Source organism: Enoplosus armatus, chromosome 9, assembly GCF_043641665.1.
Source record: "Enoplosus armatus isolate fEnoArm2 chromosome 9, fEnoArm2.hap1, whole genome shotgun sequence".
Lineage (NCBI taxonomy): Eukaryota > Metazoa > Chordata > Actinopteri > Centrarchiformes > Enoplosidae > Enoplosus > Enoplosus armatus.
The window spans coordinates 15,101,875-15,123,066 of record NC_092188.1 but is presented as its reverse complement, the minus strand read 5'-3'; the positions used below and the strand labels follow the sequence as shown (position 1 = coordinate 15,123,066).

General features: G+C 43.0%; 4 protein-coding genes across 4 annotated transcripts; 2 read left to right on the top strand and 2 right to left on the bottom strand.

Annotated features, from left to right (window-relative positions):
- The first annotated feature begins 445 nt into the window (after window positions 1-445).
- Window positions 446-1,201, top strand: LOC139290155 (transmembrane protein 158). Its single transcript, XM_070911848.1, has one exon. It carries the CDS (start codon window positions 446-448, stop codon window positions 1,145-1,147), a length of 702 nt encoding a protein of 233 aa, XP_070767949.1. The 3' UTR covers window positions 1,148-1,201.
- A 1,807-nt stretch (window positions 1,202-3,008) lies between these two features.
- Window positions 3,009-10,779, top strand: LOC139290154 (CUB domain-containing protein 1-like). The gene is made up of 9 exons (XM_070911847.1): window positions 3,009-3,176; window positions 3,938-4,147; window positions 4,281-4,643; window positions 4,753-5,121; window positions 6,510-6,701; window positions 7,265-7,621; window positions 7,709-8,065; window positions 8,596-8,683; window positions 8,938-10,779. Exons 1-9 carry the CDS (start codon window positions 3,113-3,115, stop codon window positions 9,380-9,382), a joined length of 2,445 nt encoding a protein of 814 aa, XP_070767948.1. The 5' UTR covers window positions 3,009-3,112; the 3' UTR covers window positions 9,383-10,779.
- Window positions 10,780-11,606: 827 nt separating this feature from the next.
- Window positions 11,607-13,005, bottom strand: clec3ba (C-type lectin domain family 3, member Ba). The gene is made up of 3 exons (XM_070912495.1): window positions 12,909-13,005; window positions 12,634-12,735; window positions 11,607-12,439 (listed from the first exon to the last, which is right to left on the bottom strand). The coding sequence occupies exons 1-3, from the start codon at window positions 13,003-13,005 to the stop codon at window positions 12,039-12,041; spliced, it is 600 nt and encodes a 199-aa protein (XP_070768596.1). The 3' UTR covers window positions 11,607-12,038.
- A 3,232-nt stretch (window positions 13,006-16,237) lies between these two features.
- Window positions 16,238-20,867, bottom strand: fez2a (fasciculation and elongation protein zeta 2a). The gene is made up of 9 exons (XM_070911889.1): window positions 20,521-20,867; window positions 19,553-19,661; window positions 19,256-19,372; window positions 18,958-19,090; window positions 17,808-18,073; window positions 17,492-17,572; window positions 17,180-17,255; window positions 17,031-17,096; window positions 16,238-16,248 (listed from the first exon to the last, which is right to left on the bottom strand). The coding sequence occupies exons 1-9, from the start codon at window positions 20,862-20,864 to the stop codon at window positions 16,238-16,240; spliced, it is 1,203 nt and encodes a 400-aa protein (XP_070767990.1). The 5' UTR covers window positions 20,865-20,867.
- Window positions 20,868-21,192: the final 325 nt, after the last annotated feature.

The window sequence follows — 21,192 nt, the reverse complement described above, 5'->3', positions numbered from 1 at the left end:
CTGATAAAGTTGTATTGAGCGCGTGCATGTTAGGATTGTTGAATGGGAGATGTGTGTTGAACTCGGCGCGTCTGTCCCTGCGCAGTGGAGGCTCTCCCCTCACCACTCCTCTGTGTTTTCGTGCTCACACCTGAAGTGACAGAGGCGGAGTGGAGCTCCGAGCGCACAGTGCTGCTCAGCCTGCTGCTCCTGAACAGCGATTGCAGGGCACATTTGGAGAACCAGTCAGAAGGAAAACATCTAAAGGGAGGGGGGATGCGCGCATGTGACAGGCTTTGGACGTTTCCATTTAGACCATTCGGGCAAGGGGATTGAATCTCTCCACCGGGAGCTGCGGGGTTTTTTTTAAATCACCTGCGACTGGCATTTTCAAACATTGCACGCCTCGTCCGTCGCCTGCGGATCGTCACAGCACCATGCGAGCAGGAGAGACGCGCCCTGTGCCATGCTGAACGACTCCCCGACTCTCCTGCTGGCTCTCACAGCGGTGGCCGGACTTCTCCAGCGATGCCAAGGCTGGAGCGACGAAGACCTCCTCCTGCCGCCCATCAACTCCTCCAACAGGTTCCTGGCTAACCTGGAGGTGGACGTGCGCTTCTCCAAGAGGTCTGTGGAGGAGAGCGACGCCTCGCCCGACGCCTCCTCCCTGCAGACCCTGTCCCAGTGCAACGTGAGCGTCCAGAGACTCCTGCCCACCTCGCTGGTGGCCCGCTGGGACAGCAGCTTCGGCTTCCAGTGTGATGTGCTCATCTACACCACCAACAACCACGGAAGGGCTTTTTTCTCCGCGTCTTTCAACAGGGCGATCTCGCCTGTCGTCATCGAGCACCTCGGGGTCACCGGGGGTCAGCAGGAGCTGCGGCTGTGCGTGGGCTGCGGGATGTCCCGCTACCGGAGGTTCGGCCAGGGCAGGTCGAGGGGCCAGCAGACCGGGGATCAGGTCACTTTCTGCTGCGTGGATTTCAGCCTCGACGAGCTGAAGGGGGACAAAAGTTGGAGGCTGAACAGGAAGCCAATCGAGTCGACACTTGTGGCTTGTTTCATGACTCTGGTCATCATCGTGTGGAGTGTTGCTGCTCTCATATGGCCAGTCCCGATCATTGCAGGATTTCTGCCCAATGGGATGGAGCAGAGGAGACCGAGATAATTGAAATAATCTTTATTATAATTAGCCTGCGCTGCCTATACTATAATTGTAGCCATTCAACTGTTCACCTGAGTGAATGATTGCGGAGCTTTGGGGAACTTTTTGATCAAATGCTTTAGTTTGGGGTGTTCTTTAACCCTTATTAGACCTCCTCCTCGTTAGGACAACCAAGGTAAAGTATGACGGATTATACTAGCCAATAGTGATCTATATTGGGACCAACACCAATGTGTTTTGTATACCCTTGTAGGCCTTCCTATAGATTATGTCTGCGTAAACTGTGCAAACTTTTCTCTTTAAACAGTGTTTGTATAGTTTTTAATCTTTCTAGAAAGTTTTTTGCCTTATCCCATGTGTAGGACTTTTGCACTGACAACTGAACTTTAAAGTGTGCCGTCACAAATATCATATATATAGATATATATATAACCTATATGTTCAAAGTCAATGTAATAGTTTTTCTTTTCCAATACACTCTGAAAACATAGATGTTGTTTATGACTGACTGAGAGAGGGTTTCAATATTTATATTGTTAGATTTATAATGTCAAGTTCAATATGCGTGCTTATTTGTATTAATGTTCCAACGGTTTAAATAAAAATAAAATTGGTTATAGGCAATACCTCAGATTCTGTCTGACCTGTTCTCTGTAGCCTAAATCAAATGACTTCAGACCTTTTTCAGGTGAACAAAGCATGGGATCCAAAGTTAAAACTAATGCAGTCTAAAACAACATTCCTGCTATAAATCCTCCCTTCATGAAGGAGCGGATGTTCAGTTTTTAGAAACTGTTTTAGAGATGTGTTGCAGTTTGTGTGTATTACAGTAATACTGGACTCCTCTCTATTTTATGCTCAGTGTAGATAAAGATTGGTTTTATCGCTGTAATATTAACAGACACGTGGACAACATACAACCTGCCCTTTCTTAAATGTATGAGTAGGACATACCAGCCTCAGTGTGTATCAGCGCATGTAGTGCGGCTTGTCCTGTCCACAGAGACTTTATCAGCCTGATCTGTCAACAACTCGGTGTGTGTCCCGTCGAGCTGACAAACCAGTTTGTGATGAGGACACCTTCAGACTGACTCAGCAAAAAGCAATCAGAGTGGATGTTTAAGTGTAAAAATAAGCTCCTAACACGCAGCCTATCGATCGTTTAACTCCTATGAGAATAAATATACACTGAGCTGCCAGTATATGAATGCTGTCTAACTCAGCTGCCCTGCAATGAATCCTCCCTTCATGAGGGGTGGACAAAATAACAGAAACCTCTCTCTGCATATTACACCTCTCTAAAACAGTTTCAACACAAGCAGAACATTGTTGTATTAGACTGCATTAGTCAACAATTAGTGCATAATCTAAATAAAGACAAATAAACATTACAGAAACCTTTTTTTAAATATATGTTTCTGCACTGGGAATCTATTCAGCTAAGTTCATGTTGACTTGTGTTATAATGTCGTAATGATAATAATGATACGGTATCACTGCATGTTTATAGGCTATAATTACAGTGATAGTTTATACTTTGTTTGACCTTTTCAAATGTTAATGGTGTTTTTTTTTATTGTAAATAAATGTTTGTTGGTGTTATTTGCAGAGATAACTGAACTGCAGTGATTTTTTTAGTCGTTTTGTATTTTTTATTTCTTACATCAGGGTTTGTTTCAGCGCACTAATGAACTCTGTACCTGCCAAAATGGCCGACATGGCCACGCCTTTACATTACCTGGTGCTCTAACACTCCGCTGCTGCTGCTGCTGCTGCTGACACATACTCACGCACACACAGGAAGTGGAGGAGTTTTGTGTGTTAACAACGACGAGCTGAGCTTCACGTAAACGAGAGGAAAATGTGGCGCAGGAAGGTCGCAGCTCTGGAGGAGAAGCTGTGAAATATGTGCAGATCTCCACTGGTTTCCCTCAGGATCAAAGTTCTAGAGCTACACTGTGGGACAGCATGTCCTCATCAAGAGCCTCTCTTCAGACTGTACTCCTCACAGTCATCGTCTTCACTGTTTCAGGTAAGTTCAAGCTTAATTATTAACCAGCAGGACAGATTTACTCTCAAGTGTTGCTGAGGTAGAAGATCTGCTCTTTTAATATGGACACTGATTACTCCTCAGATTATAGGACTTTATTATCATTATTATTGTGCTGTTTAGAATTTCTAAGCTGTTATTATTGTGCTTATGTGGCTGTGGATGAATTGCTGGGACCTGAATGACTTTAATGAGTGTATTGATTCGTTTTGTCAGAGTAAATGAAGTTGCAAGGCAGATCAGGCTAAGGACAAAACTGAACCTTGTCGTCTCAGTGTGGAGTTTCTGTTGTTGTACGTGACTGAACGCGGCGGTTTTCTGTTTGATCAACAGAACAGAGCTAATCTGATGTGTCATGTGTCAGATGATAGGTTGTGTCTGTTTTGTCCCCTTCAGAAACGTACACGAGTATTTATATGTAGAAAGTGAAATAACACAGTGTGAACCAGGATATGTGAGAGGCCAACAGAGAGACGACATTAGGTGTGTGAACAAGGCTGTGTTTGCTCAGTACAGGCCTGGTTAGTCATAGAAGGAGAGGAGACAAGCTGTTGGCCTCATCTCTCAGTGCAGTTAGTCATTGTGACTTTGTTAACAGTGAATAAAAGCATATATTTAATGCGTAGCAAGACTTCTTTACATTGTGATTTTCAGGATTGTTCAGGACTGGATATATGGTGTTTCACCCCCACGTTTTCTCCCTTTTCTCTTAATCAAATTTCCGTGCTTTGTGTTTTTTCCAGGGTTCCAGGAGGTGACCGTCACCCCTGACAGAGGCACCACCCTCACCATCAGTAGTGGTCAGGCCAAAGGTTGCACAGTGTGCACCAGGGCAGGACGCTCACAACAATGTAAAACAAACGCTCTGTTGAAAGACAACACGCCTGCCATGGTGGAGTTTGACTGCTCCAGGCCTCAGGATGTGTTCAGCGTGGAAATTGTGCGAAATATAGGTAAGAACACTGCAGCCTCTGTGAGAGAAAACAAAAAGTGTTGTCTTATAAAGAAATCTAATTATCTTGCTGAACTAACACAGTACGGTGGATTCATTTGTTGTAAAGGTCTTCTGTTAATATCTCTTCTCAGAGTGTACCACAAAGTCGTGCAATAGCCACATCATCCAGGCCGACTCCGGCTCGCTTCCTTTGCTGGGTTTTAAACGCAAGTTCACCTGGAACCTGAGGGCCTCTGCGCCGAAAGCGTTCAAAATAGACTTCAGCAACACGGGTCTAAGACAGATTAATCCGTCTGAGAGTTGTCCAGACAGACACAGCTACACCCTCGAGGCCCTCCAGACTACAGGGAGCGTGGCCATAGGGAAATATTGCAGGATGGGAACTATCCGGAGTGCTCAGATACTGACTCAAGGCAGCTTTTCTGTGGAAGTCCCAGCAGGGCAGAAGCTGCAAAATGGCCAGTTTGATGTGTCTGTTGGGGAGGAAATTAAATGTGAGTTAGTTTTAATTTTTGTGCCTGAATAACTTCTTCTCTGTCTCACGTCTCGTGTGTCAGACATCACATTATTTGACGGTCGTATGTGTCTTTTTTTCTCTCAAAGCCCTTGCCAAAATTACACTGATGCTACCAAAAGGGGCCTCGTCCTCAGAGTTGCTGTCTCCAAACTACCCGGACAGTTTTCCTGATGACGACGTGATGGAGTGGTACTTTCAGGTCCCGGACAAACACAAGACAGCTGTTCAGCTCTTAAAGGTCACACAGCCGATATGTCTGAAGAAGGACACAGCAGTGGAGTACCACAGCAAAGGGAGAGGGGCGTTGGTGCTGGGGCTGACGGACCCCCAGCCGGACCAGAGTCAGGGGAACTTCTCCCTCACGCTGAGGAACTGCGAGATGGACAGAAGACGTGCTGGTTCTCCTGGGCTGTCCCTAAATCTCAAGGTGTCTTCTTCAAGTAAAAGTTCACCAGGTTTGTACATCATATGCACTTGATGCTGCCGATTAGCTTTAAGTTTTAACTTTTCACTTCTGCCAAGATGGTTATGTATTTGGCCCTCTGAAGATGGGATGTTATAAACACCTCAAATATTTATGAAATAAAGTGGTCAGATAGACCTTGAGCCAAAGTTTAGATTTTGCGGTTGATCTTGATCTCATAGGGGGTTGTTTTTATCCATACTATACCAATGACACAAACTGAGATGTAGGCTTATTTCTAGGGATGATTCTGTGAACTTCTTATCTCTAGAGAGCGTTTTAACATCTTTCAGCTCGTTGTTTTGGTTTTCCAGCCCACAACTTTGCTGTTTTGGTTCACTCTCACAGCTCTCATCAGTGTTAAAAAAGAGAGTTAAAAGAGAGTGAATATTGGACTTACATTCATCAAGTGGCCACAAGCACAACTAGAAATGGATTGCTTTGTGTCAGCTGGATGTATGTAAACAGGCAACTGTTTGCTAACATGCCATATCAACTATATAAGGTGTTAATGTCAGGGTTTACAGCTTGTCCTGCCGTCACCAAGTGGTCAAAAAATCAAATGCTTTAAAGTTTTACTTCAAATAAGTATTAGGTACCAGCTACAATTCAATTTCCGAAATGGTTTAGTCTTTTAGAAATACTGATAAGTTACTGGTGCTTGAGATCTTGAAATGTCTGACTAAGCCTGATCAGCAGACATAAAGTGCCAAATTATGGCACTTTTATTTGGCAAATGTAAAAAATTTTACCTGTGGACTAAGAAAAAATCACACCTCAGAAGTATATTAGATAATACTTGTGTCGATCAACTATTTGATTTCTCAGTTTATAAATGAAAGCAGTTTTGCCTTTGAGCACAGGAGCAACATGGAGACTTGCTAAGAGTTGGTGGTTTAGAGGATGAATGATGTCTCCTCTGCATGTTGCGGCAGGCGTGTGATTGCTAAATATAAATAACTCATTTTGATATCATGTTACAACAAGGGTTCAGTTTCATCAGTCAGGTGTGACACAATTTTCCCTGTTTTTTGAGGCAGCATTGGCGTGGATGAGTAATGAAACCATGATGTGGAGAGTGGGCCTCGCGTCTGAGTTTAGGGGGGCTCTCGGATTGCCTCATCGCTGAGTCATGAATGACAGCGGAGGCACTCACCAGGAAACACTTCCTTCGGCGCCCGGGGCAATCAGGAGAATCACGTTATCACATTCTGCTCCATCAGTCAAATCAAAATTCAAATTCCTGTTGGGCGAGGTTGTGATGAATGAGGGTTTCAGCTGAAATGCACCAGCTCACTCGTTTGCATTTGTGTGTGAGACCGAGAGAGGAAAAAGGAAACAGAAGACATGCTCATATCTTATTGTACTGTCTCTCTGCAGTGTCGTGTAAAGTGGACGTGAGCAAAATGGAGGGCCTATCTCTTCACATCCAGAAGTTGAGGCCGGCCTCCGACTGCGAGATGAAGATGAACTCTGTGTCGAAGGAGAAGATCACTGTTACGTCAAACAGTGACCTGACTTTCCAGGACTGCCTTCCTGAGGACATACAAGTCACTGCCGCGAGAGTCATCGGTAAATCCAGATTTGAGTTGTTCAGCGGAGGCTTCCCTGGGCCTGGAAAATAAGCCTTGAAACTAATTCACTTGGATTAATATATCACATCCTAACAAAGGAGCATTTTGTGGTGCAGATTTCCATTGATATAACATCAGTAATCACTTGAAACATACATATATTCATCTCAAAGCTGTTTTCTCCTTGGAAAGAATGTGGTGTGTCATGCATGCAGGATTTTAAAATACCATTTCATTGCAACCTTGAATGAACTATGACATTATTTAACTTGATTTCTGCACTGAAAACAACCTCCCATTGGCTGAATAATATCTTGTCTTACTCCATACATTTTGTGTCCTTAACTCAGACAAACCTTGAAGGTTATTGAAAAGTCTTTGGATCTGTTGTCCAAGTGAATATTGGAACCCTGACTTTCACCAAGTAGTTAACCTCATAGTGTAGATTTTGTGTGTATAAACTATTTATAATTCCCTTTCATTGCCGTAACTTCTGAAGGTAGAAATTCAGTCTCATTTCTGAACCACTCTTGATTTAAATCACCTGTGCTTTCACGTCAGAGTGTAGTCGACTCAAAGACTGTCCGAAGACTCTGGCCAGGCTGTCGGTGCCTCGGCTGCCGACCTGCCTGCCCGTCCATCTGAGCAGCGTGACCTGGACTCTTCGTCCTCCTCAGCACGGCACTGTGGAGCTGACCTCTCCCGCTCGGCCCCTCAAGCATTCCCTACCTGGGCAGCCATGCAATGACAGCTTCATTATCAAAGTGGCCGAAGACGATGGCACCCCGGTTGGCCTCTTCTGCCCTCAGGGATCCATACAAAAGGTTCAAATCCACACCAATGTGTCTGTCACTGTGTCCGGCATGGGGGGTAAAGCACTGGATGTGCTGAATGCCACGCTGAAAGAGGAGATATCAGGTAACAATAAGCTTCGATTGACTGAATGAATGAAAGAGATTGTTTATCAGAGATATTTAATCATTTTTCTTTCTAAATCCTATTCAGAAAGATACATATTCACAGTGTCTCCAAAGAGAGACACTCCTGTCCTTCTGGCCACTCCTGGTTGGCCAGTAGGAATGAAGTCCTACTCCACCGTCTCCTGGATCGTCAGTGTTCCCGCGAGGATGGACGCTCACCTGATGTTTGCCAACCTCAGCCAGCCCAAGTGCAGCAACCGCCACACCAACATCAGGGTGCAGAGAGTCGGCCGCCCGGAGGAGGACTACAGCCGCAGGGAGGATGAGATGGCCAAGAGCGAGATCACCGTCTCCGAGAGCTTCTACCTCAACATGTCCAACTGCATGCCTGAAAGTGGAGACTTCAGCGTCATCACCAAGATCACCCTGCAGAAGAGCAAGAGTAAGAGGACATTTAGCAGGGTCACTTGGTCTACATCAGAGTTTATAAGACTTTTTAAAAACCATTTAGGACTGGATGTTTTAATGGATCACACAGGCATCATCTCTAAGAGTAGGGTGGTATGGTATTTTTTTGCCACACTGTCAGCGTGACTCCATAGTTGAATTGACATGAAATAGGTCAACATTTCAATTTGTCACTTGGTTTATGAACAAACACCTACGAAACTAACGGCATTCCCATCAGCCTCAGTTGTACTCTGTGTTTAATGCTAATTAACAAATGCTAACATGATGACCATGGTAAACATCAACATGTTAGCATTGTCATTGTGAGCCTCAACTGCATGGCTGCAGACACTTTCCCAAGAAACAGAACCTATATAATATATATAATAACTAATGTATATATTAGTTTGTCTCCAGGATTCAGATGTTTCTTTTAGAATGTCATTAAAAGGATTGTATACTTCATTTATGACATAAAGTATTAATGAAAGATTGTATTTGTTGTTGCTTCCTCTCTTTTAGACCTTCTGCTGACTATCATCCTGAGTGTGGTGGCTGCTCTGTTGGTCATTTTCACCATCGTGCTGGTAGTGGTCTGTGTGGTGATTAGGTGAGTGCATCTGCTTTGTGTTTTATCCTTAATTTTACTTTTTGTACTTTATAAATAAGTATTTTTGTCTTTTCAAATTGCTCCCTTGTGGAAAGAGTTATTATTTTAGTAAAGAAGGCGCTATCTTGCTAAACTTCATGTCTGCCTCAGTCTGCAAGAGATTTTCATTTAAAACGTTCTTACATAACTGGTCAGATTGTTGCAAGAGAAACTGTGTATAAAACTCTCATCGTGTTGTCTCTCCTGCCAAACAGGAAGAAGAAGAAGAAGCTGAACCATCAAGTGTCCATCTACAATCCAAGCGGCACCATCTTCCTGCCAGGACACAACGGCTTCCCAAAAACACGTGAGGACAACGAGTCCCATGTGTACGCCTCCATCGAGGACACGCTGGTCTACACACACCTGCTGAGGAAGGGGGTAGAGATCGGCGTCTACGGAGAGTTTGACACATACCGGCCGTTCACAGGGCACACAGACTCGCAAAAGCCACTTGTCTCTAAAGACACGGGTGCCGACGGCGAGGTTAACCAGCAGTTTCGGGTCTCATATCAAGAGGCGCCTCCGCTTCCCGTCAGGCCTCCGAGCCACGTCCAACCCATGGTGGACAATGAGATTTACCAAAGTGGAGAGGACCAAAGTGTAGAGGAACATTCTCCCAATCTGGGGCCGCGGCTGGAGCCAGAGGGAGGGAACTGAGGAGGAGATTGGATTCTGCTTTCTGCTTTTCACTTGACCTACTTGAACTTTTGAGATATCCATTCTCTGGTGTGATTACCTGATGTTCAGCCATGCAAGAAGCCCTTGTTTTTTTCCTTGAGTGTAGTTTTGCACAGGAGCCAGGCACACAAAATAACCCTGTTCAAACCTGCCTGTCGCTATTACCTTCTTTTATCTCAGATGAAGGCGTTTTGTTTTGAAAGCAGTACAAAATCATAGCCTTTTTGCCAGTTTTTGCCACTATAAAGAGATCTTGTGTTGCTTTTACACAACAAATGTGTGATTTTGAGATATTTTGTACATATTAAGGCTGTTTACACAGGAGCAAACATGCTGTTTACATACTAGTTTTTCATTTTTATCATGAAACCGGTGAAAAGAGGCTCCACTGCTGTTGCAATACACTACACTTTTATAGCATCATCAAAACATGATGCCCTGTATTGCAGGAGATTGCAGCAGCAGCGTATGTGCACGGAGAACTATCTTTCTATTATTTATCACTGCTATTGCACCTGCTGTGGAGACTTCTACATACAGCATCATTACACCATAACTGTGCCTTACAGAGAGGTCAATACACTCCTGCTAATGCAGTTTTTATCCAAGTGTTGTTTGCAGCCATTTTTGGGTCCAGGGATGAATAAAAAAGGAGTGCTTTTGTTCTTTTTTGGACTCATACACTTGGGAATCTAAAGACTGATCTGCTGCTAGCTGCTGATCTGTTTTTCTGGTCATACAGAGACTTTTTTTGTTTTCTACTTGTGCATCCTGATGAATATTATACTGTTTGTTTTGAGGACCATGGACCCCTTCTGCTGGACTGTAATGACGTGAAACTAAAACCCTTATACACACTTAATTGCAGTCTTGTGAGCAAAAAGTTAGATCTCACAAAGAAATGCCAGTGTCTTTGTTGGCATTTTGTTATTAATTACACGTAGCTTTTAAAAGAGTGACGCTGTGAGGCATATAATTTAACAGCAGAGTGATGAGTGTTCAAGACCAGTCATGTGCTGTTGTGAAGACAGACTCAGTTGAACAATAAACTGATCTTGTTTTGTACCAAACAAAACAAAACAAAAGGACAAAGAAGCTAAGTTAGAGTTTTTGTTTTGTAAAATTGAAGTTTGTACATTAACTGGGATAAAAAATGATAATCTTTGCTTAGGGTATTGATGTTGAACGTTTATCTAACCAAAAAGATGCCAGAATAAATGGGGTTCAGGTTTTACAATCAGACTTGTGAAAAAGACTGAATATATTGTGTGTTGTTTGTGCTGTAAAGCTCGTGTTGCCTCCTGCACTTCAGGGAATGAACTGCAGAGGGAGACAGCGTTCCTGAGGAAATAAAGTGTCCTTTTGCTCGCTATGAATCAGTGTAAGAACTCTCTGAATTTTAATTTAATTTGATGAAGAGCCATATAAAATATGACCATAAACACTTTATAGTCTGATTAACTGACATTGAGTGTTAAAGGGACTGAGATGAGGACATGCTCTCTACATACAAGCTGCCTCTGCTGCTGACATCAGTGGATATCCATGGAGACATCCAAACATGTTGATCTGATGTAATCCTCCTTTGGGTGAGTAAAGAGTGCCAATACAGAAACTTAAGGTTTTCATGATGAATAAAGTGTGGGTGGGTGGAGACACGATAAGTCATTGTACTTCAAGTGGACATCAAGAGGAAAGTAGGACAGGGAAACCTCCAGGGGGTTAGATAGTAAATTCTTCGGAAATCTGAAAAGGTTTTAAATTCCTGCACAGCGTTCCCCCTGTACATCCCCCTCTCTGCCTTTAATATAAATTTTCATGACTTTGGTCGTGGAATATGTGAAGTGGTGACACGTGAGAAATAAAAAAACACCATCCTCATTGTACTGCTCATCTTACTCCTGGCTTTTTTGTTGATGTTTACTTTTACTTTTACTTTCTCCTCAGAGCCTTTATTGAGATTGTTATGTCAGAGCCCAGAGAAAACACATATGATATGAAATTTGATTTTGAAAGAAAAACTTGTGAAAACTTTTGACCTCGCTTGTCTTGCAAAATCTGTGAAAAGACAGCAACCGAAAACCTAGAGAGTTTGTTTATGAGTTGTTACATAAGCATTTTCTTTCCCTCTGATGAGCAAAAGATTCCCATTATATCTGCTGAATATTTGATTTTAGCAAGAAGACAATGAGAAGATTTCAACTGAGGAGACACATGTTTATTATCATTATATATAAGCAGCATAACTTGACATTCAGAACCAGAAAGGAACTTTATTGCGTTTATCAGCAGGTGACATAAAAGTACACATAACAAAGACAAGCCATCCAGTGGTGTTTACCTTAATGATTATGCTATAAAATATGTGTATAGAGTGTTGGAGAGCACAAGCTTATTGGATGTCTGTAAAATGTCACGCCTCTGTGAGTTTAGCTTACACAATGACATCCCAGACTACTGTGTGAGGTCACACTGAATGGCTTGGTGAAGAAAATGTGAGCTTTAGAAATATGCAGCACGTTATTCGTTCAATGCATTGCATAAATATACCTGATACTCTACATGTTTCATTCTTTTGTAATGTTCATATGAGTGTTTATCTGCACAGAGTGATGCTGATGTGGGACAGAAAGAGTCAGACGATGTTGAACTCGCACACAGAAGCCTTTTCAGCCCGGCAGCTCTCATCAAACCACTTTCCGTTGGCAGTGGTGGAGAGGATGGCGCAGTTCTGGCCGCGCCCTCCGTCCGGCTGCAGGGTGATCTCCGTCTCCCAGTTCTTGAAGCGCACGCTGGAGCCCGATTGGTCCACCCAGTGGCCGTCGGTCACCAGGTCGTTGATGCCCAGCCAGATGTGCTCCTCTGGGCCGATGCTCTGGCGCACATAACTGTAGAGCTGGTCGTTCTCGTCTCCTGTCAGAGGAGTGCCCAGGCTGCCTCCTTTGGCGATGCAGTCATCACTGGCTGCGTGGAAGGTCTTCTTCACTGGGTCAGCCAGGAAACACTTGCCGAGGATCTTGGCGCCTCGCAGACAAACTGAGGGGGGGGGGGGGGGGGGGGATTAGGAGAAAGTGAGTGTGGCTCAGGTGTTATTGTTGTCTGTTTTCTCAATCTTTCAATCTCTCAATCACTGGAAAGCTGTTGAATTGGTGTTTGAAATATGAGATACAATACAGCCACTCTTTTCTGTTTTACATACAGCATGTTGGTGCTGTTGTGATATAAAATACCTGTCTGTAAAGCTTGCTGCTCCTTCAGCAAATTCAGCTCTTGAACAATGTCATCAATCTGTTTCTTCATCTCCTCAATTGCAGCGTTATTTGCAGCAGAGTCTGTGGAGGCAAACAAATGCAAAATGTGTTCTAAAGCATAATGCATTCAGTCAGTGTTACTGATGAACTCTCACACAGTAGTTCAGTATTGTTATTCTGTAAAAGTTATTCATAGATTTAATAAGTGAGGACTTTGTTTTCATTTCCAATGTCAAGTTAAAATCAAGTCCTACCTTTCTTGCCATTTCTTCTCTTCGAGGAGGTCTGCTGGAGCGTGCAGTGTGCCAGCAGGAGAAGGCAAAACATCCAGAGAACCACTCTAGCATCCATAATACTTTGGGAAAAATACTTTAAATCCACTGTAAAGAAACTGTTTTGGTACAGGCAGCAGCACCACAGAAAAAGCTCCTCTCAGCTCTGAGCTCTGGCCAGACACAGACTGTTGTGTTTTACACACCCACAGTGGCGGCACAGAGTTGAATGAGGAAATCATACAGAACAAATGTTTTGCAGATGTTTAACAGCTGTTTGTGTTGCTTTTTGAAACGCTGAAGGGAGACGGATGGTGAGCAGGATTGTGAGCAGAAGTGTGACATGAAGTGTTCCACATGTTTGTAGGTTACCAATAAATCACAGTCTTATCTGTGTGTGTGTGTGTGTGTGTGTGTGTGTGTGTGTGTGTGTGTGTGTACGTGTGTGTGTGCGTGTGCGTGCCTGTGTGTGTGTGTGTGCGTGTGTGCGTGAGTTTGTTACATAAACAGAATTTGAATAATTCATCTGTAGCATCTTTCTGCAACTGTCTGAGCCACTTAGGAGCAGCAAACATTAAGCCACAAAGTGCCTTTTCATGCTGCTTGCTAACTGAACTGTGTTTCTGCTGAGGGCTCCAACAGGCCAGAGGTTGGATGTTTTGGGGTTCGTCCCACAGCACCACATCTGGATCTCTTCAGTGAGCTGGACGGGGTGCAGTTAACACGTGGCAGAAACTTATATAATGAAGAAACACTCTCATTTTTTCATAAAATTTCATATTTGTTTACATCTCATCTCTTTTCTGAGTTTCGGTGACCTCTGCCAACAACGAAGAAGCTGACTGTCAGTGATCCCACATCTCTGAAATCTGCACACACACACATCTCACAGTCAAATGAAACATTAAAGTGATGCAATGAAAAGCTCCACTTCCAAACATGAGTAAATACAGTCAGAGTAGCTTGGCTATTGCTTGTACTTGTACTTACTGTATAAAAACTGGATAACAACACGTTTCACATTATTATATTCAAAGACAAACAGCTTGATTATAAAGAGGGAGTAATGTATTTTTCATAGACTCCATATTACGTCTTCAATATTAAGCAAATCCAATTCCCAGGTCTTTCCAGTGTACACACTGTCTCCTGTAGACATTGTATTGTATATTTATGAAGGGTCATTGGACCTTAATACATCTGAATTTATACCTTTCATGAAAGCTTTGCTGTATATGTAATGTATATTTCTACATGTAATATAATAACATATTTAGGATCATTTCTATATATAAATCACATCGCACAAGACAAGCAACACCTTGTTTGTGCGAATGACCAATTACTCAAATTCTCATTTATGTTTATCGGATTCTTAATCATATGCAGGAAGAAGGTCGGAGGGGTGATAGAAAATGAAATGATATGGAGGGATTATTGTTATTATTATTATTTTCATAATTATTTTGTTTATTTATAGAATGGGGCTTTATTTCTTTACTCACTCCTTATTTTGCACTTCATGTGACTTTATTATGTTTTGTCTTGCATGTGATAACATTTCTGTTACAAGGCACTGATTGGGCGTGTTTTTGTTGTTGTTATTGTGTGTTTATTGTTTGCATGTCTACTATGAATTAATAAAATATATAGAGACAAAGAGGGTGTGATTTTGTCAATATATTTGAAACAAAATATTTACAAAATAAATTAACAATGAAGCAGGTTCTGCAAGTAGTCCAGCAATTTGACATTCGTTGAAAATAAGTAATTTATAATGTACAAAAAAGTTCAGGCAAAGGCAAAGGCAGCTTGTTCATATACATGAATACACACAGAATAACAATGCCCAGTCATGGCATACGCTGCCCTGTGCACGGCAGGCACGCCGACGCTTGCGGCTCTGATTCAGAGCTCCAGTCAGCGTCACAAAGGTACAGACATGGGTCACTATTCACTCAAATGCATAGTTAGTTATTTAGTTAATTTCAGTCCAGACTTCATCACCTTGACAATCAGCACTTTGTCTTCCATAGATTAATAATAATAATGTACGTAGTGTTCTGCTGAGATGAAAGCACTTCTTCTGCTACATGGAAGGCTGTGTTGAATTATATGATGGTTTTGCACTTACATTATGTTTATGCACACTGGTTTAAGGTAACTAACCACTTTATTTATTATTCTTACATATGTTTCTGATCTGTCTCGTGTGCTGCTGTAATACTTTTCCTCCTGGGGATCAATAACGTCTTCTTTAATCATACGTTACTGTTTATGCTTTACAGTTTTGATGCTTCAAAAACTCTCTTTAATTCTCTTTTACTGCAACGTTTGTGCATTTGGTCATTGCTCAGTGGATAGTTGAGCACTTCACATAAATAAAAAAGCCCTTTGTACTGCAGCTCTGCTTGTACAACCAACCAGCTAAGCTCAGTTTCCATACAATGCAGCTCATATGCTGGTATATCTATCTGGGTATGTTTCTTATATAATTTATATTTTTTAGGATACTCTTTCACAGTGCAAGAACATTCAAAAACACTGAAAAGAAGTCAAAATGCACAGGAACAGACGAGGTTTCCGGTATCACATTGCTCAACACAAAATAAATACAACAAAATGAAGAAAAGAACTCAAAAAAGACACATCTTGAGGTAAAAACATGCAGGAATAAATTAAGTGTGCTTCATGTCTGCAAAAAACACAGTGTGTCCTCTTCATCCTGTTGCCATGGTGAACTATCTGGAGCCCCCGCAGAATGCTCAGCACCGTCCCTCTGGTCTACGTTGGGCAAAGCACTGTAAAAACAGTAGAGAAAGAATATTAGCTGAGCTACGAGTGGCCAGGGATGAAGCTTCAGCATGAAGGGATCAGTATAAATTACAAAGTGGGAGACAAAGAAGAGGAAAAACAAACGGAAAATAATTTCATCACGCCGGTTAGTGCTACAATATCTGAAGATGAGAACATGAACCTATTTCTGAAGAGGGTGGGTGAGCATGAATACTTGCATGCAGCTAGAGACCAAATGCAGTGCTAGATAACTAATCATAAAACTGAGCCTTCAATGTAAACCGGAGGGTAAACAGAGCTTTAATGTGTGTGTGTGGCAGTGAGTCTTGACACTAAGAGGGATCAGCCACGCTGCAGCCGGTCACCGCGTGGGAGAGGGGAGAAGTGAGGAGAACATCAGGGTCAGATTGCACTACAGTTCGGTGGCAGAGAGGGGGCGCTCTCCCAGTGTGAGCGGCAACACCACAACAGTGCACATCACATGTCAATGTGTCACAAACCTCTCCATCCAGCGCTCACACCAGAGCTAGCGAGCGCAAGGCAGCAAGAAATTAGATTGTAAGAAGCAGAGAAAGAAAACGTGAAAGAATGAAAAGAGAACACGTGTGACAGGAAGAACATGAAACAGGAGGCACTGAAGGACTACACTGGTTGTTTGTATCATGTGTACAATATTTTGCATTATCATTTTCTACAGCACAGGCTTATTTTTTTTGCCTTCAGGCTGATTTCAGTACTGTGTGAAGGTCAGTTTGCAGTTGAAACTTGCTTGACATGAACATTTTTTGACTAAGTCTTAATTTAGTCAGCTACCAAACCTTTAAACTACCAGATTTACATTACGTGTTTTACACTACGACTATTTGCTTATTGTTTTTCAATCTACAAATGATTTTCCAACAATACAACATATAAAAGCAATATTTCATAGGAGCCAACTGTCGATTTTCACATCTTGTTGTGAAATGATTTGTTTTGAATAACAAGCAACAGCAATGTAAGTTGACTAAAAAACTAAAGGCAATGACATGTTCACAGTGATAGATTGCCTATATCAAGCATGTTTCAAGATGATTTTATAATGACCTCAAACCAAAAACTGAGATGTAGGAAACAGCTACAATGTGTGATAAAATGGCCAAAGGTAATGTTAACTGTAGAAGATTTATAGTAAATGGGTTGTAACATGCAAAACCACTGTTGTGGTCATTGATCCTTTGGTTTCTGTGAAACATGATTCACAGTCCAGACACACTGCCAACACATCGTGTCAACAATGTGTAAACACAAAAAAAGAGAAAAGCTCACCTTTGAGAATATAGTCTGTTAAGAGGCTGGGCACCTTGTCGCTGTCGTCTCTCATAGCTTGTAGAACTGCGAGGCAGCAGACACAGAGTGAATGGATCGATCATGGCCACTAACATTCAAGCACCTTTGTCACAGATGAACAAACTTACTCTTAGTCAGGATCTGGAGGTCCTCAAGCGAAGGAGGGTGTCCTTTTTTCTCATAAGGGATGACTGTGGTCAAATACTGTAAACCATCATAAAACAGAGGTGAAGACAGGAAGAGAAATGAAAAAGGCAGAATGCAAGAACGTTTGGGAAAAAGGAAAAAAGACTTGTCCTTTACTTTAATTGCAGATCTGGTTAAATATTATGAAAAGGAAGATAGCTGAGATGAAGGTGACATCCCTATCAAAGTGTGTATTTTCAGTGCAGAAACCAGAAGGATTCCGTTCAGCAGCTGAGAGAGAAGTTCAAAGTAACCTGTCTTTCACTGCACCCGCTCCCAAAAGTTTGCCGGAAGCTGTGCTGAATGACAGAGGAGATTCCCTCCAAGCTGAAGCGCTGAAGAGGAAGGAAGTAAAGCAGAGAAACATACCACGAGGGGTGACCAAAGATGGGAAAATTAAACAAGAAATACGGCAAGAAATGCAGCAAACAGTGGAAAAGAAAGATCTTAAGATATCCTATCCACTATCCAGACGTTTCAAGAGATCAACAAGAAGATAAGTAAATCAACATCTCGTAACCAGGCTGGAAATGTGTCCTTCAAACAGAACTCAAAGAATGACGTACTCACCGATCCAACTGTCTTCTCTGCATGGACCTGCGACGTCCCAGCTCCACCTTTAAGCTTCTTCTTCTTCTTCAGCAGCTCCCGGTGCTCCTTCTGCCGGTTTTGAACGTCGATGAGCGCCGAGATGAAGCTGTTCTTCACCTCTTTCTCAAAGTCCAGCTCGTCCCTGAGAGCCAGCTGCTGCACCAGCTCCTCTGAGAACCTCCTGATGTTCGTCTCCGTCTGCTCCAGATGTTCATTCAGCTCTGCGACACTCAGGGTCCTCACCCCTGAACCACACACACACACACACAAAACACAGCTGTTGATGCTTTTTGATCCTTCATTCATCAGTTATTATTACACATGAACCAATCACGGGTCACAAGGTAATTTATGACACCCTCATGAATCCATTGCCCATAATCACGATGACATCATGAATAAGGACCGTGAGATGCAGGTAGTATATGGACCTTTGAGCTTAAATTAGATATGATTTGTCACATAGGTAATACACAATCACATTAACTGAGAAAATCAGCTACTCTGTAAAATGATTCAAAATGCAAGAATTGTCAACAAATCCCTTGAAAAGACCAAAACCAACAATGCGTTAGTATTTCTTTCAAGAATAACTTGGTTCTCAGTCCTAAGTCCGTTCATTCTTACTGAAGACACTGGCCACGAATATTTACATGATTTTTTTTTTAAAGGCTCAGTAATGTCCTAAAACAGCTGGGCACTGTAGTTTTTAGCAATCATTACTTTAACAGAAGTAAATAGTGTATTTTATGGGGACTATTTTCAGCAGCAGATTTATACACAGTTGGTGCTCTAGTGAGCAGGAAGGTGTACATGGGATTGTCAAATAAATTACAGTGCCCATGTTCATCATAAGGAAGGAACATGTCACCCGCTGAAACAGTGCGGCTCACAATGTGTTTTTGGTTCTTGGTCAACAATGGGAGCTCAATGTTGTCATGCCACAGAGGAATAAGTAGTTATCCTTTAATTTTGACAAACCTGTAATGAAGCTCACACTGGTCTGCACCTCCCTTTTTATGCATTCTCAAAGTCATTAAAATAATTTATCAAGAACATGTCACAAGAGAACATGTCATATATTACTGATTATTTGTCCCACCCCAAGTCCTGGTCAGCGGACACTCACGCCTCTCGTAGCTGGGGCTGCTGGTGGACCGCTGGACGTCCAGGGAGAGCATGGAGAGGTCCGACTGAGAGGGATTGTGCTCTGCCTCCCTGTCAGGAGAGTCCTGCATCATCTCCTCTATCTCCTCAATAACCTGCACAGATCACCAACACACACACATCAGAGAGGCAGCACTCAAAATAAGCCAGTGAACATCAGCTATTAAATCTCTGTGGGAAACACACCTCTGCATTTACAGGCTCGACACAGAGCGGAAGCATCCAGGATAAACTCTGCTGGAGGTTATCATGTGACTTACCTGCTCTGCTGTGAAAAGCGGCTCCTCGGCGAGGCAGGAGACGATGATGGAGTGCATGTCCAGCTGCTCCCTCAGCTCCTCATCGTCCGACAGCTCCGCCGTGACATCAGTCTTCCTCTGGCCAGGAGCACAACAGGGGGAGGGAATTTAATCAAAGCGCTAAACCCTGGCACAATGAACATTTGAGATTTGTGAGATGAGCGGAAAAGAGAGATTTGGTGAGGGAGGGAGGGGAGGGGGGCTGGGGTTGAAGGGAAAGTGGGACAGAGAAGGGATGGGAGGGGCAAAATCACTCACGGGTTTCTCCTCCAGGTTGAATGTGGGGATGTGGAGGGAGCATGTTCGAGATTGTCTCCAATCCACCGGCATCACGCGCCCATAGTTACTGGTCAAAGTGTTCCAGATTCTGTGGAGAAAATAAATAAAAGTCTTTAATCTAAAGTCTAAAATAACCCTCAGACTTTAAATTTAAGAGAGAGCCCCGATGATGTCGTTGTGGTCATCTAAGTTTGGGTTAGGAGACAAGAAGTTGGGCATTTACCAGCCAGAGGAAGTCTAACAAAAAGTGCTGTTGAATTGCATTTTGGGAAATGTAGGATCCAGTGTTTTGGAAGTTTGACCCCTACTAACAGTCAGGATATCTGAGTCTCATCCATTATTCACCATTATTCGATAGCAACAGGAAATATACCGTCGATTAGTCATTTAGTCTACGAAATACTCATCATACAGGGTGTTTGTGCAATAATAATATTCATGAAGATAAGATACAATATAAAACAACTGAACTGAAATATGGGCCTACACTAAAAGTGATCCTAGAAAGAAATCACAAGTGCCAATGTCAAATAAGTATCAGCTGTACAAATAACAATATGATATCGGTTTAATATCTGTTTTTAAAAGCCATTTAAGGGCAGTTACCGATAGCATGCCGATATCAGAGCACCTGCTTGGTTGGATGCGTAAATAATTTAGCTTACATTTCCGGAGTCTGTTATCACAGTGGCAGAGCAGACCTCTGTTCTGAGTTTTGATGACAAAAGATGGTGGCTGTGTGTGTGTGTGTGTGTGTGTGTGTGTGTGTGTAGCTGTCACTAATGCCTCACCACATCCTTAAACACAGTGTAACCCTTTACACTGAGACATGTTGGCTTCCTGATCTGGGAAATGAAATGTCTCACTGCAGCAGTGAGTTGACATATTATTGAACACTAGCAGCCTGCGGACAGGCCACAAACAACAACAACAACAACAACACTCACTCGTCTTTCTCCAGCAGCGAGTCCTCGGCGATCACATTCACAGGAGCGATGCTCTCCGTCTTGGCGTTAAAATGTCGGAAGCACACGGATAACTTCTCGTCAAAATCGTTCACCAGGTCCTCCATGGACCTGAAAGCACCGGTTTCCCCCGGGGAGAAGCTGATGTCGTGCAGATCGAGGATATCACCATCATCCGGGAGGAGCTGCGGTGCTGCTGCCGCTGCTGCTGCTTCCTCCGCGGCGGCGGCGCGGCCTTTCTGCGGGAGCAGCCTCTGGTCTGAAACCATGCTCAAATCACCCAGAATCGGCCAGTCGTCGTCGAAATGTGCGATAGGTGCAGCCATAGCCCGGAGTCCCGGACCAGCCTAGTAGCCCCGGGTTAATGATGGATGTGTCGTGTGGCTGGCAGGCCTCAGCATCCTCTCTGAATGCCCGCTCACTTCCCACAGAGAGCCAGGCTGAGCCGGACAGTATGGCTGCCCCGCTCCGGGCCCACTAGTGGCTGCAACTGAGTGGATGCGGTAGCATTACATTAGGCTCCAAAGTAACGAAACCAGTAGCTTAGATCATAACAGCATGGTGACAACTATTTAGACTTAGTTGGTTTGAATATCAATATAATTTTTCAAAAGCAATAAAAACATACAGCCATATTAAGTTCATCAGTTGGTC